General features: G+C 28.8%; 1 protein-coding gene across 2 annotated transcripts in view; it reads right to left on the bottom strand.

The window, feature by feature from the left end:
- LOC100209808 (rho GTPase-activating protein gacZ) overlaps positions 1 to 11,553 on the bottom strand; it is a 46,977-nt gene extending 35,424 nt beyond the window's left edge. Inside the window, exon 1 of one of the 2 annotated variants that reach the window (XM_065799825.1) lies at positions 11,021 to 11,553. In XM_065799825.1, coding sequence (XP_065655897.1) covers positions 11,021 to 11,091 — 71 coding nt within the window. In that variant the 5' untranslated portion in view covers positions 11,092 to 11,553. The remainder of the gene's footprint in view (positions 1 to 11,020) is intronic. The other variant, XM_065799826.1, reaches the window with a different exon arrangement.
- Between the last annotated feature and the right edge of the window lie 2,041 nt (positions 11,554 to 13,594).

Below are 13,594 nucleotides of genomic sequence, written 5' to 3'. Positions count from 1 at the left end.
TAGTCCCATCTTATACTTGTTTATGTTAACATCTCTTTTTATAATGAAGTGTCTGCTTGCTTCAGAAATCTATTTGAAGCACTGAATGGGGACTAAGACCAATCGAAAACACTAGCTTTCAAATGTACAACAGTCTTCATGAAACGGTCAAATGTACCCAGTAAAACATGAAGAACCTATAAAAATATGAAACAATTTTTAATATCAAGTATGTTCACTAGGGTGCATCCAACGCCCCATACATTCAAAAATTGATCTTTCCCTATTCTTAAAACTTTCTATTGGTTCTCACAAGACACCCTGTTAAATTTTTTCAAAATTGAATAAGATTTAGGGGGGCCACCTCAAGTCTGAAACTTGCAACAAGACCCTAAACAGAAGGAAAAAAAGTTTTTCAAAAATATGTCATGTTGGGTCTCAAAAGAAGCGAAACTTTATAAAAATTTCAAAAATAGTTATCATTTTTTTGTGAAAAATACCTTGAAATTTTTTTTGACAAAAACATGAAAAAAAAGGTTTTTTTTAATTTTTTGTTAAAAAATAATAATCTTTATGCAATAAAACTTAGAATAATAATTCTTGTGTAAATTTTTGTTATTTTTGAAATTTTTATGTTTCGCTTCTTTTGAGACCCAACATGACATACTTTTGAAAAACTTTTTTTCCTTCTGTTTAGGGTCTTGTTGCAAGTTTCAGACTTGAGGTGGCCCCCCTAAATCTTATTCAATTTTGAAAAAATTTAACAGGGTTTCTTGTGAGAACCAATAGAAAGTTTTAAGAATAGGGACAGATCAATTTTTGAATGTATGGGGCGTTGGATGCACCCTAATGTTCACATATTAAAAATATAGAATAATATGAACACTATTACAAGATACCAAATTACTTGTATTGGTTTTACATCAGGTAAACCTGATTATATCACAAGGTTTTTCTGGTCCTTGTGATATAATCAGGGTTTTTTTTAAGTAAAGACCTGTCTTCTTGTTCAAATTGGTTAAATATTTCATTCATAGTTATAGTGTCTCGACTGATTACAAAACCATTTTCGATTCTTTCAATATTCAAACGCTGATCTTTTGAGCATGTGCCTAGATCACAATGTGCACCTCCAACTCCTAAAAAAAGATTTGCTGCTTTCATCTATCATATATGACTGCACTTTCACCTTTACATTAAATTGTTTTCCCTCTTTTAACATAAAGAAACGTTTATTTTTTAACTTTTGAATGCTAGAATTAAAAACAGACAACGTTGAAGAGTTTCTCTTGATTCTTTTCACATTTGAAGACTCAGTGCCTTGTAACTAAGTGGGACATTTTGTGACTTTTGCAACCATATTAACAAACAATCTTTTGTTTCAAGTAAAAATGGACAAAACATTTTTAGTATGATATTACTAGCATTAACATTATCTTTTTAATTAAATATTTCATGGCTTCCACTACCATCAAATCCAAATTTTATTTTCATTAGTATATTTTCAATGTTTATATCTAAAAAAATGTTCTCCAATATCCTTTGCATTGTCAGTTTAATAGCCTGAAATAGACTGAAGTAAACACAAGAATAAAGTTCAAGATAATTCATGATTGGTGTTACTTCAGATTGTTTTCTTCTGAGATGTTTCCAACTAGGCAATATATTAAAACCAGCAATTAAAGAAAAGTTTGAGAATGTTTTTTGTTTGTTTGTTTGTATATGAATGCCTACCAAGAGCACAACTGTTTAAATTGTTTCTATTGGAAACTTATTGAAAGCGTTGTTCTTTAACACCAAAAAGCCCTCAGTTTTGATTTTAACTCTTCCGATTCTTTCATTTTAAAACAGATTTCAATGCTGCAATATTTTTTTTTTATTAATTGTACTAACTAGATTAAATTTGGTCAAAAAAAAGTTCAATAAAAAAGATGGCTGGGGTTAGGGGTTTGGAGTTGTTGGTCAAAAATTGGTTTAAATCCTTTTATTAATTTCTAGACATACACTTTTACTGAACGCATCTTCCCCTTATAAAAATATGTACAAAATAATGTAAAACTATTTGCATTAATATTTTTAAATATATTTTGCAAAAATTTAAACTATAGGGGTAGGGTCATTCTTTTACATTTTTGTTTAAAAGTGCTAAGTTGGCACAATTTAGTTAAAAATCATCTTACTCCCAGCGCGTAGAACGTGCTGGGGCTCGAGCCCCATCTGGAAATTTGTCGCTGGGGCTTTGCTTCACCCGGGAAAATTCACTAAGCTTTCAAAAATGTTTAAAAAATAAAATTTATAATATACTTTAAAATTAACAAATATCACAACTTAAAAACGATTGTAATACTTCCGCAAATACCTATGTTGATTTTCAAAAGTTTATATTATTTTTCGAATTTCAGAAATTCCACGCTTCTGATGAGCCTCAAGGGAGTTTGAGATCGGTAAGAAGGTAACAAAAAGCAAATTAACGGAACTACATAAACAAAAGAGTTGCGTGAGTTAAATGTTCGTTTAGTATTTTTTTTCTTTGATAACTTTGGCAGTATTATTTGTATTAATTATTTAAAAGTTTTGAATTAAAAACATTTGAATTAAAAAAAGTGTAAGTTTTTGAAGAAACTTTTTAATTGTTCAACAGTACATTGACTTTTAAGTAATAAGTTGTACGGTGTTGTAGAATGAAGAAAATTAGTGAATACTTTTCAAAAAAAGAAAATCAAATTGAAACAGTTGCATTATTTTCTGAATCTAAAAATGCTAATAACTTCTAAGCTGGAATGGAAAATATAAATGGGTTTTACATGACAGCGAGAAAGAAAAGGTTTTTTGTTCTACCTGCATCAAAGCTACCCAAATGAAAATGCCTTTACCTCGTAGTTCAGAAGAAAAAAAGTTGTATGAAGCTTTTATTTTAAACGGATTCTCTAATTGGAAGAAAGCATTACAAATTTTTGGTTCTCGCAAGCGTTCTGTACTCCATAGGGCGTCTGTTAGTATAATTGCCTCAGCAACACTGGAATCAACCATTATTCAACAGCTTAATCATCACCAAAATAAAGAAATAATGGATAATTGTACGGCTTTATCAAAAAAATTTACAACACTTCTTTATTTGGTAACTCCTCAATTTTGTTTAAGAAAAATTTAGATTAACTATCAATCATTAAATTTATTTACTGGATAACTAAATATTTCTTCTTAATGTATTAAGGAACGCAAGGCCTTGCCATTCGTGGAAAGGTTGAAAATAATTCAAACTTTCGCATGCTACTCAAACTACGAGCATACGATTCTCTAGAACTGAAGAAATGGTTGAATCGTCCTGAAAAGCAAAGGTGGCTCTTGCCTGAAATTGAAAACAAAATCCTACAAGACTTTGCTCATGCAACGCTTCATAAGCTATGCGAAAGTTTAAGGGAATCACAATTCTGTAGTTTGATGGCCGATGAAACAACGGATATGTCCGCAAAAGAACAAGTTTTGATCTGCATTCGGATTGTTAATGAAAAATTTAAAATTGAGGAGCTTTTTAAGGGATTTTATCAAACCGAGAACATCAAGAGCTCAACTTTGTTAAACTGTTTGATAGACATTTTGTGTCGATTTAGCCTGTTGATTCAAAATTGTTGGGGCTAATGTTTTGATGGATTGTCTACTATGTCTGAAAGTATCTATGGATTGCAGACTTTAATGAAGGAGAAAGAAGAGCGGGCAATTTACGTGCACTGCCGTGCTCATAATCTCAACTTGGTAGCACAAGATTCTGTTGAAAATCAAACAGAGATCAGGAATATTATGAATTTAGTCCAATCATTCATCGCATTTGCCGGTGGATCTCCAAAACGATTGGCATATTTCAATAAATTTTGAAATGTAGAGGATGTAGAAAGCGGAACATCACTGCGGCCATTTTGCCCCACTCGATGGATCCTTAGAAAACTGCCTATTATATCTATTACGAGTAACTATTCCACCATTATCAACTGGTTAGAGGATTTTGAAAATCATTCTGATAATTCAGCCAAAAATAAGTCAGAAGCAGCAGGTTATCTGGAATTTTTTTGTAAGTTTGACGCATTTTTCAAACTGGAAATTTTGCGCATGATCTTCACGATAATCGAGGATGCTAATACAGCACTCCAAGGTAAATATTGGAGTGCTGTATTAGCACTCCAATATTTACCTTGGAGTGTATTTTTTTCACAGTTTTAATATATTTTTTTAATATATTGTTTTAAGCAAATTATAATGTTAAACGTTTATTGAAAATCATTTTAGGCATGCAGCTTAATTTTTTCAAAGCAAGAAATACGATCAACACACTTAAGGAGGTGTTAAAAGAAGCCTGGGGTGATCCTCGCTTTAAAGTCTTATGGGGTGCAGCCGTTGTAGCAGCAGAGTGTAGTTTACTTGACAAACCAGAGATGCCACGGAAACGTAAAATTACATCAAAATTTACTGGAAGTGGAGTTAAATACTTTGCTACGACTCCAGAGGAACACTACCACCAGCTTTTTTATGCATCTCTGGATTGTATTATAACGGGACTTGCGACTCATTTCGAACACACTGAGGCCACTGAGTATTTAGAAAATGTAAAAAAAATTCTCATTGGTCAGTGCTTGTAAGTTGGATTTGTTGAGGCTTTTTACAAAGATGACTTTGAAGGTTTTCGAAGGCTACAACTCCATTGCAATATATTTGTGGATCATGCAAAATTTAAGAATATTCAACTAATTGATTTTGAATCAGTTTGAATGAGCTTGTAGACCATGATGGTATCCTTTCTCAAATAATTCCACTGATTCCCGAATTTGTGAAGCTGGTAAAGATTTTACTATGTATACCTGTCACCTCATGTACGTGTGAGCGCTCTTTTTCTTGTCTTCGTAGGTTAAAGACTTATTTGTGTTCTACAATATCTCAGGAGCGATTGAATCTCGCTGTTTTAAATTGCCATCGCGATATTGCCTACACTCTTGATCTTCATGCCTCCATACGCATGAACACATTTTACTTGAGAAAATAAATTACATTTTTATGCTCATTGAAAAAACTTTTTATTTCTTATTTTAGATTTTCAACTCCTACAAAATAGTTTATGCCCCATCCGGGAAAACTAAAACTCTATGCCTATGCTGATAAGCCTAAACTTTTCACAGCCTCCCAGCTGAGTTTCAATAGTTATCAACAGGGTTGGAGTCAAATACATATTTGTTTTTGGTAAAAATAAATCAATTTGGTATATTTCTATTGTATTTTAAAATTTCTTTAAATATTTGTATTTATATTTGATTGAAATGTATTTGCAGCTCCATAAACAAGGTTAACTGGTGTTTTTTTGGAAAATAACAAGAGGCTAGTTGTTTTGTTTTTTTCATTTTTAACACTAAAATAAATTAAAAATTAGTTTTTAAAGCATATTTGTTAGAAGACTTGTTTTCATTCTTCTATGTAGTAGACCATTTTAACAGTCTTGTCTTGGACAAATCTTTATACTTTTTCTTAATTAAAAAAAAACTTTTGTATTTGTATTTAAAAAAATGTTGATACCATATATTTGTATTTGAATTTGTTATTGGAAATCTAGAACGTATTTTATTTGATCAAATGTTATTAGGTTGGGTAACAAATTTGATTTTTTAGTCAGTGGTGTTAACAAAATTTTTTTTACGCTTTTACGAATACTGCTTCTCTACTTAAATTTAAAAAACGCATCAAAGAATATGTTTATATTTGTTTATAACTGAATTTAAACAAATGCCATTAGAATTACATTTGCTGAAAAACTTATATGTCATAATTAGATTTAGTCCTTTCTTTTTTAATCTTAGAGCCTGTATTTTTAAAAAAGCACTCAGTGTTTTTTTAAAAGATAGTAAGAATTCTTTTAAAAAAGCACTCAATAGTGTGGAAAACCTTTTTAAAAAAATAATATTATGTATCTTTTTTAATATTTGTATATTTTATTTACATTTAATTATATAAATTTACTAATTATACTAATTCAAGTAAACATATTAAATATGATCTTGTTTATATTTTTAGATTGAAGAAAACTAATGCAAACTTGAATAACTTTTTATTAAATAATGGCAAAAAAGACATGAAATATATAATACAAAAGACCAGATTTTTTTTTAATAGTCAAAGAGGCATACATTTCAGAGAAACATTTCAAAATCACAAAAAGTTCTTTTTTTATTACGTTTTTTAATCTTTTTGAACTGAAAATTTAAATCTTTAAATTAAACTTATTCATTTTTAAAATTAATATTAGAAAAAAAATTTATTAAAAATTATACATAATTACTTATCATAAATAATTTAGGTTACATTACATAAAAAAACATATGCTTGCTGTTTTTATTTTAAACATTTTACTTAGAATTTAAATAAAACATTTGGTTATAAAGCCACAAGAAAAGGTTGTAGCAAATGATGTAACATCATTTGTAGGTGGTTATACCAAACAATTTTTTTATTTATTGGGATTAAACTTTGTTTCTTTTTAACATTTTTACTTGATGTTGTTAGAAGGCTTTGTGAAAAATTAATTACATAATTTTAGTTGCCAACTTTATGAGCTATTTGCAGGGGAAATCCAAAGTAATTTTTGTTGATAATAGATTATTAATTATAGTTAGCAAAACTAAAGCTAGATTATGCACTGGTTTTTACTTCTCATGTTCATGTAAGCTCAAATTTAGCAAATATAAATGTACAGTCTACAATTTACTCAAATTGCACACGATTTCAGTATTTGGTTTTCACCATCCTTAGCTTTTAGCAAAGCACTGCTACTCTATTTGGCATAGTGGCATAGTATTTAGCAATTAACTGTGCGATATCCGGATTGTAAAACCACACATGGACAATGCATTCAACTAGGTCGCGTTTGTTAGTGGTGGTAACCTCATTTACTCTGTTTTTCAGATTATACTATATCCCTTTAATTTCATAGTTCAAATCAGGATAACTTCTCAGCCAAGGCAACACCTCCATACTGATGTCCACAAAGTAATCCTTGATAAGGTTTTGCCAGAGTGCCCCTCTTGCTTGTAAATGCAGTTCCCAATTCGAAATTAATCATCTAGTTGAAGAATCAGATGAGTTTTTATCATTTTCTTGTAGTGTTGTACATTCATCATGCCATCTAAAATGTATAGACATCCATGTCCTTTGAAAGATATCACGCTTCAAACTTCACCTGGTCTTCTTCTTACTAAGAGGCAATTGCTATCCATTGTTTTCAGTGTTGATTCATCAGAAACACATACCTTAAACACGCATATACACATTATACAGTGGATTACACAGACTACTATGGTAAGCTTACAGTTATACCTATTTTAGTAATTTAACTTATATTTAAGTTAATTTAATTTTCACTAATCAAATTTTAAACTATTTTGCTGGGCAGTGTAAAATAATTAAACATTCAGACAACTTACACTTTCCCAGTCATCCTTTGTTCACATTGGAAAATGTTTAACCTATAAGAATCTTTTCTTCATCATTGCCGCGGTCAATTTTAATTTCTTTCTTACTTGGTATGCCTTCAAACCAGCTTCAATTAATCTCCTTTACACAGTCCTGCTACTCATCTGAACATCTAAAGTTTTTGTTTGAACCATCAACCTGTGTGATGTTATCTTGACGTTAGATTTAGAAAGGCTTACCAAAGCTCGATCATCTTGTTATAAAGATATCTGCCTTCTTTTGCATTTTCCTTTACATTTCGAATTACCAGATGAACCATGCTGCATGTTCTTTCTTATGCTTAAAACGATGTTCTGAGCTACCCCACATTTTAAAGTAATCATTTAAAAGTTAATCTGACATTGAATAAGCTCTGTATTCTCCAAGAGAACCTTAATCTGACACCTTTTCATGGAGATAAAACACTTTTTCTTCCCATTACAACTAAATTAAATAAATAATTCAAAAAGAACCTCAAATCGAATCATACCTGATGGCCTGACTGCTTGTAAAATAATCCCTGCCTAATTGCAAATGATTGAAAAAAAAGAATATTCATACCTAAGTATGCATTTTTCAAATTTTTAAAGTACAAAATCTAATATGCCGGTTCTAGAATCCCACAGGTGTGTTCCTGGAATGACATTAAGTATAACACTTATTTACTATAATACATTGCAATGACGAAAAGTGCAAGTAAACTCCAAAATTTATATTTTTGTCAATTATTTTAATAACTTAATAATGTATAGTAAGTAATATATATATATATATATAAATATATATATATATATATATATATATATAAATATATATATATAAATATATATATATATATATATACATATATATATATACATATATATATATATACATATATATATATATATATATGCATATATATAAATATACATATATGTTTATATAAATATATTATATATAAATATATATATATATACATATATATATATACATATATATATATATTTATATATATATATATATATTTATATATATACATATATATATATATATATATATATATATATATATATTAGTGAAAAAACTTTACATCTAAATTTTTTTTCAATGACTTGTTTCTCTGTTAGCATTCTTTCATCAGGAAGCTTCCTGATAAACCTACCGATGGAGAAACAAGTCATAAACTAGGCCTGAATTAAACTCAGTTTTTAAATAACTATAATTAGCTAGGACCCCCATATGGGGTCCTAATAAGATCCATATATGTATGTATATATGTATGTATGTATGTATGTATGTATGTATGTATGTATGTATGCATGTATATACATATTCATGTACAGGAAGTATCTGCAGAACATTTATCTTCTCCACAAAGCTCTCAAAATGAAAATATTCTGCATTTTCAATATGTCAGCCGTTGACGAAAATCAAGAAGTATGTAGTGAAATCATTGGACACTTTGTTTTTGAGAAAAACTTGTACAAACTTTTACGTTGCTGTCCAGCATGTGGTGCTCCTGTTGACAGATCAAACATTAGGAAGTTAAAGGTAATAGATCACAGCTACATTTAAAATAAATTGTAATTGTAAAGTAGAATGGAAATCTCAGCTGACTGTTGGTAATTTAAAAGGACTAGGTAATTTATTTTTGTCAACATCGATTGCATTTTCAGGAATCCCATTTTCTAAATTTGAACATTTTGCTTTTATGGCAAACATGAAGTTTTTTTCTGAAACATATTATGATATGAAAAAAAAAATTTCATCATGTAAGTGGTTGATAAAAATGTTACAAACCAGAAAGATTGTTTCACTTGTTGGTGATAGGAGATGTGATAATCCTGGTCATAACGCAAAATACTGTTCATATACATTTATGTAAACTGAGTCTGGGTATATAATTGACACAGTTGTAGTATCTGTGACAGAAGTGCATAATTCTAACTGTATGGAAAAAGCAGGATTTATTCAATTATTAATAACACTTAAAAAAGCGGAAATGAAAATTGATTTTATATCTACTGATCATCATGTCCAAATATAAAAATTTTGAAAGTAGATCCAAGGTTTAACAATATATATTTTTCAATTCAATTTGATCCGTGGCATGTTGCTAAATGATTTGTTAAAAAAATGCAAGGCTAGGAGCTCATAAACAGGGTAAAAGAAAAAACTTAAAAAAAAGCTGATTTGATAATTTTGTCATTTATCTTCTGAAAAAAGTATATTTATATAACTGTATTTTTTCATTTTATGTCTTACAACATTCTTTGAACTTACATTTTCTGAACTGTAAAAATAAAAACTTACATTGATACTAATAAATTGTCTATTTATATATATATATATATATATATATATATATATATATATATATATATATATATATAATATATATATATATATATATATATATATATATGATATATATATATATATATGATATATATGATATATAGTGATTCTTGACTTTCTAATGGTAGTATCAGTTAGAATATTCAGTTATGATATGCAAAACAGGTTAATACAAATTTAAAAAATAGCATTATCAAACTCAGTCCTAATCAAACAAGTGTGAAACTGCGGACATTAAACCTAAAATAAAAAATTTAAACCATTATTTGAAATGCTTTCATAAAAAAAAGCAACAATAAAAACATTTTCAGACCAAATAGTAGTTGGCATGGAAACATATTAGTTTCAAGTATGTTTTGTATTCAAGTGTGGTTTTTCAAATGTTCTGACATGGAGCCATACTTTTTCTTATTTTAATTGCAAAATGTAACCTTGTTTTAAAATCTAAAAAAAAAAATTATTTATATCAAAAACTGATTACTAATTTTATGAAAAGTTGCTTCTCCTTGAGTTTCAGTTTACTCATAATTATTAGCATTGTTAAATTGTTAAAGATATCTATATTATAATAGATATACTTAACAATTATTAAAGTTTTTGGCACTGTTAAATATGCCAATCTACTTTTCAAGTAGAGTAAGTATATCAATAAATCATTAGCAAAGCCAACCATTGAAATAGCTTTTAATATTAGTACAGCACTATGCTGTACCTTTCCTCAAATATAATTAACAAACTTTATTTATTCTTTAACCATGGCTGTCTAAACCAATATTTATCTTTATGGCATATTGAAAAAATAAATAATTTAATAAAATCACTACTTATCACTTTTTTTAACTATAAAAAAGAACTTAGTTTTTACTCTACTGGTAGCTATGCAAAAACGATTCATGCAGCAACTTAAAAGTGTTTAAAAACAGTGTAAATAAATATACTAAAGTATTTTTACTAGAAGCACTTTAGTAAATTTATTCTAAAAGTTTTAGAGACTTTTACAAAAATAAGTACTAAAAAAAAACTTTTTTTTTTTTTTTAATGAAAAATCATTTATATCAACTCAAAAGATATATATATTTTTTAAAACCAATATTATTTTATACAAATTAAAAAAATATATTCATTGTTAACATATATAACATACTATTATCCACGATTTATAAACACCAAAGATGCTTTAAATAATGAGTTTGCCAAATTAAAATAAAATATGTACCTTAACAACGGTATATTGTCAACACCACAGTAAAAGCAATAAAGCTCATTCAAACTAATACTTGAAGTCATTGTATTTATTCAAGTGAAAATATAAAACTATATAAGGGGAAAATTTTAAACAAACAGCTGGGTCTTAATATATTTATTTTACGTCTTGGTGACATCGTGTCATGATAATATCATCTTGGTGATATTAACGAAACGTAGTGACGAGTGCATTAAAATCCGTATATTATTACCATGCGTGATGAAAATCTTGGTTTTGAATAATTTACTAATAAGTTGATGTCCATAGATTTCAAAAATAACTCATTGTTGTATAGTTGAGTATTCTTGTGATAAGTAACTGGAGCAAACCGAACAAAATTTAAAATAATTAACCAATATGGTGGTTAAAAATCTCGTCAGTTCATACGGCATCATATTAGGCATGTTACATAAAATTTTTAAACTCATTAAATTCTAGGTTGTTATATATCATTAAAAAGAGCTTCATTTCAATATTCCAAAAGTGAAAAAATTTTCAAAACCGAACCACCCTACAAAAAGTTATGACGTTTTAAGTATCGATTTTTTGATATTAGGATTTGTTAAGGTGTCACCAGGAAGAAAAATGACAAAAAAAAAATTTTTTTGATTTTTTTTTTTTTTTAATTTTATGAAAGATTGACCCTTTAAGTTGACTTTTAAAAAAAACTTTCGACATACTTGTTTAAATATATAGCTTAACTTTGACCTACTTGAGCCCCACTATCATATAAAACTCCCTAGCAACCTCATAGCAACAAGTTTTTAACTTGTTTTGGAAGTGATTTTGGACTTGTTTTTTCAATAGCAATTTTGAGATGAAAGCATAAAGTCATCAAGAAAGAATTGCTCTTGTTTTCCCGGTCTAAACTGCATTGATAGAAGTCACAAGCCTTATTAAACAGCACAAACATTCTTGTTGCTTATTTGATTTTTTTTTGTTAAGATGTCAAGTAAAAAAAATTTATTTAGAAAAGTTAAAAGAAAATGGAATGGATGTCATCCTAATAAAAATTATTCTACTGTTCAGCCTTTAATATCTCCATCTTCATCAGTTGTTCCAACTAGTCTCAGTGCTAAGAAACTAGTTACTGACAATAGTATTGAAAGTTTTGATGATAAACAAATTGATAACTATTTCGTTTTGATTAATTTTACCATATTAAAAAGTTTGATTTCAAAAACAGTTTGTCAGTGCTGTTATTCTTCTCTTTTAATTGAAGATAAATTAAGTCACAGAATGGGTTTTTCTCATTTACTCAATATGAACTGCTCAGCTTGTGGCTGGTCTACGTGTACTTACACTTCACTAAGAGTTTTATCAAAAAAGAAACCAGAAAAAAGTAAAAAAAAAACTTTTGAAGTAAATATGCATGCAGTTATTGGTTTTCGAGAAATTGGTTGTGGATTTAGTTCTATGAAATCGTTTTCTCGATGCATGAACTTAAATTGTTTGACACTGAATGGATTTCATATAGTTAGCCAAGATGTTATGACAGCTTACAAAAAAGTTGCAAATAATAGTATGAAAAAAGCTGCTACTGAGCTTCAAAATGGTGATGATACCAATGAACCATCAAAAATACGTGTTTCGATTGATGGTTCTTGGCAAAAATGTGGGCACATGTCATTGAATGGAGTAGTTACTGCATTATCTGGTGGTAAGTGTATTGATGTAGAAGTTCTCTCAAAACACTGCAAAGGTTGTGAAATTTGGGAAAAGAGAAAACATTCACCAAAGTTTGATTCTTGGAAAGTAGGACATGATTGTTCCATTAATCATCATAAATCTTCTGGAGCAATGGAATCTATTGGTGCAGTGAATATTTTCAAGCGATCTGTTCAAAAGAATAATTTGATTTATACGGAATATCTCGGTGATGGAGATACATCATCTTTTAACGATGTTTTATCTGCTGATCCTTATCATGAGTTTAAAGTGATACCAGAAAAACTGGAATGTGTTGGTCACGTCCAAAAAAGGTTGGGTACACGATTACGTAATTTGGTTAAAAAATACAAAGGAACAAAAACACCTATTTCTGGTAAAGGAAAGTTGACAGAAAAACTTATAAATTCAATGCAAAATTTTTATGGTATGGCTATTAGAGCCAATAAAGGAGATTTATACCAAATGAAAAAAGCAGTTTATGCTATACTCTTTCATTTTACTAGCTTTCCTGATAATGATTATCGACACCAATTTTGCCCTAGAACAACAACTAAAACATGGTGTAAGTACTGGAATAGTAGCAAGAAAAATATAACTTCATCTATGTCAATTCCACCATGGATAAAGACTTTAATTCTTCCTATTATCCAAGACCTACAAGCTGATGAGTTACTCAAAAAATGCCTGCATGGTGAAACTCAGAATGGTAATGAAGCATTAAACTCTTTGATATGGTCTCGTGTACCCAAAAACAACTTTGTAGGGAAAAATGTTCTTGAAATGGGTGTTCATTCAGCAGTGATCCATTACAATGATGGTGCAAATGGTGTCTTAAATGTACTAAAGTATTATGGTTTAATCGGTTCAGTAACT

Source organism: Hydra vulgaris, chromosome 06 (genome assembly GCF_038396675.1).
Source record: "Hydra vulgaris chromosome 06, alternate assembly HydraT2T_AEP".
NCBI classification, from domain to species: Eukaryota; Metazoa; Cnidaria; class Hydrozoa; order Anthoathecata; family Hydridae; genus Hydra; species Hydra vulgaris.
This window is presented reverse-complemented; position numbering and strand designations above follow the sequence as displayed.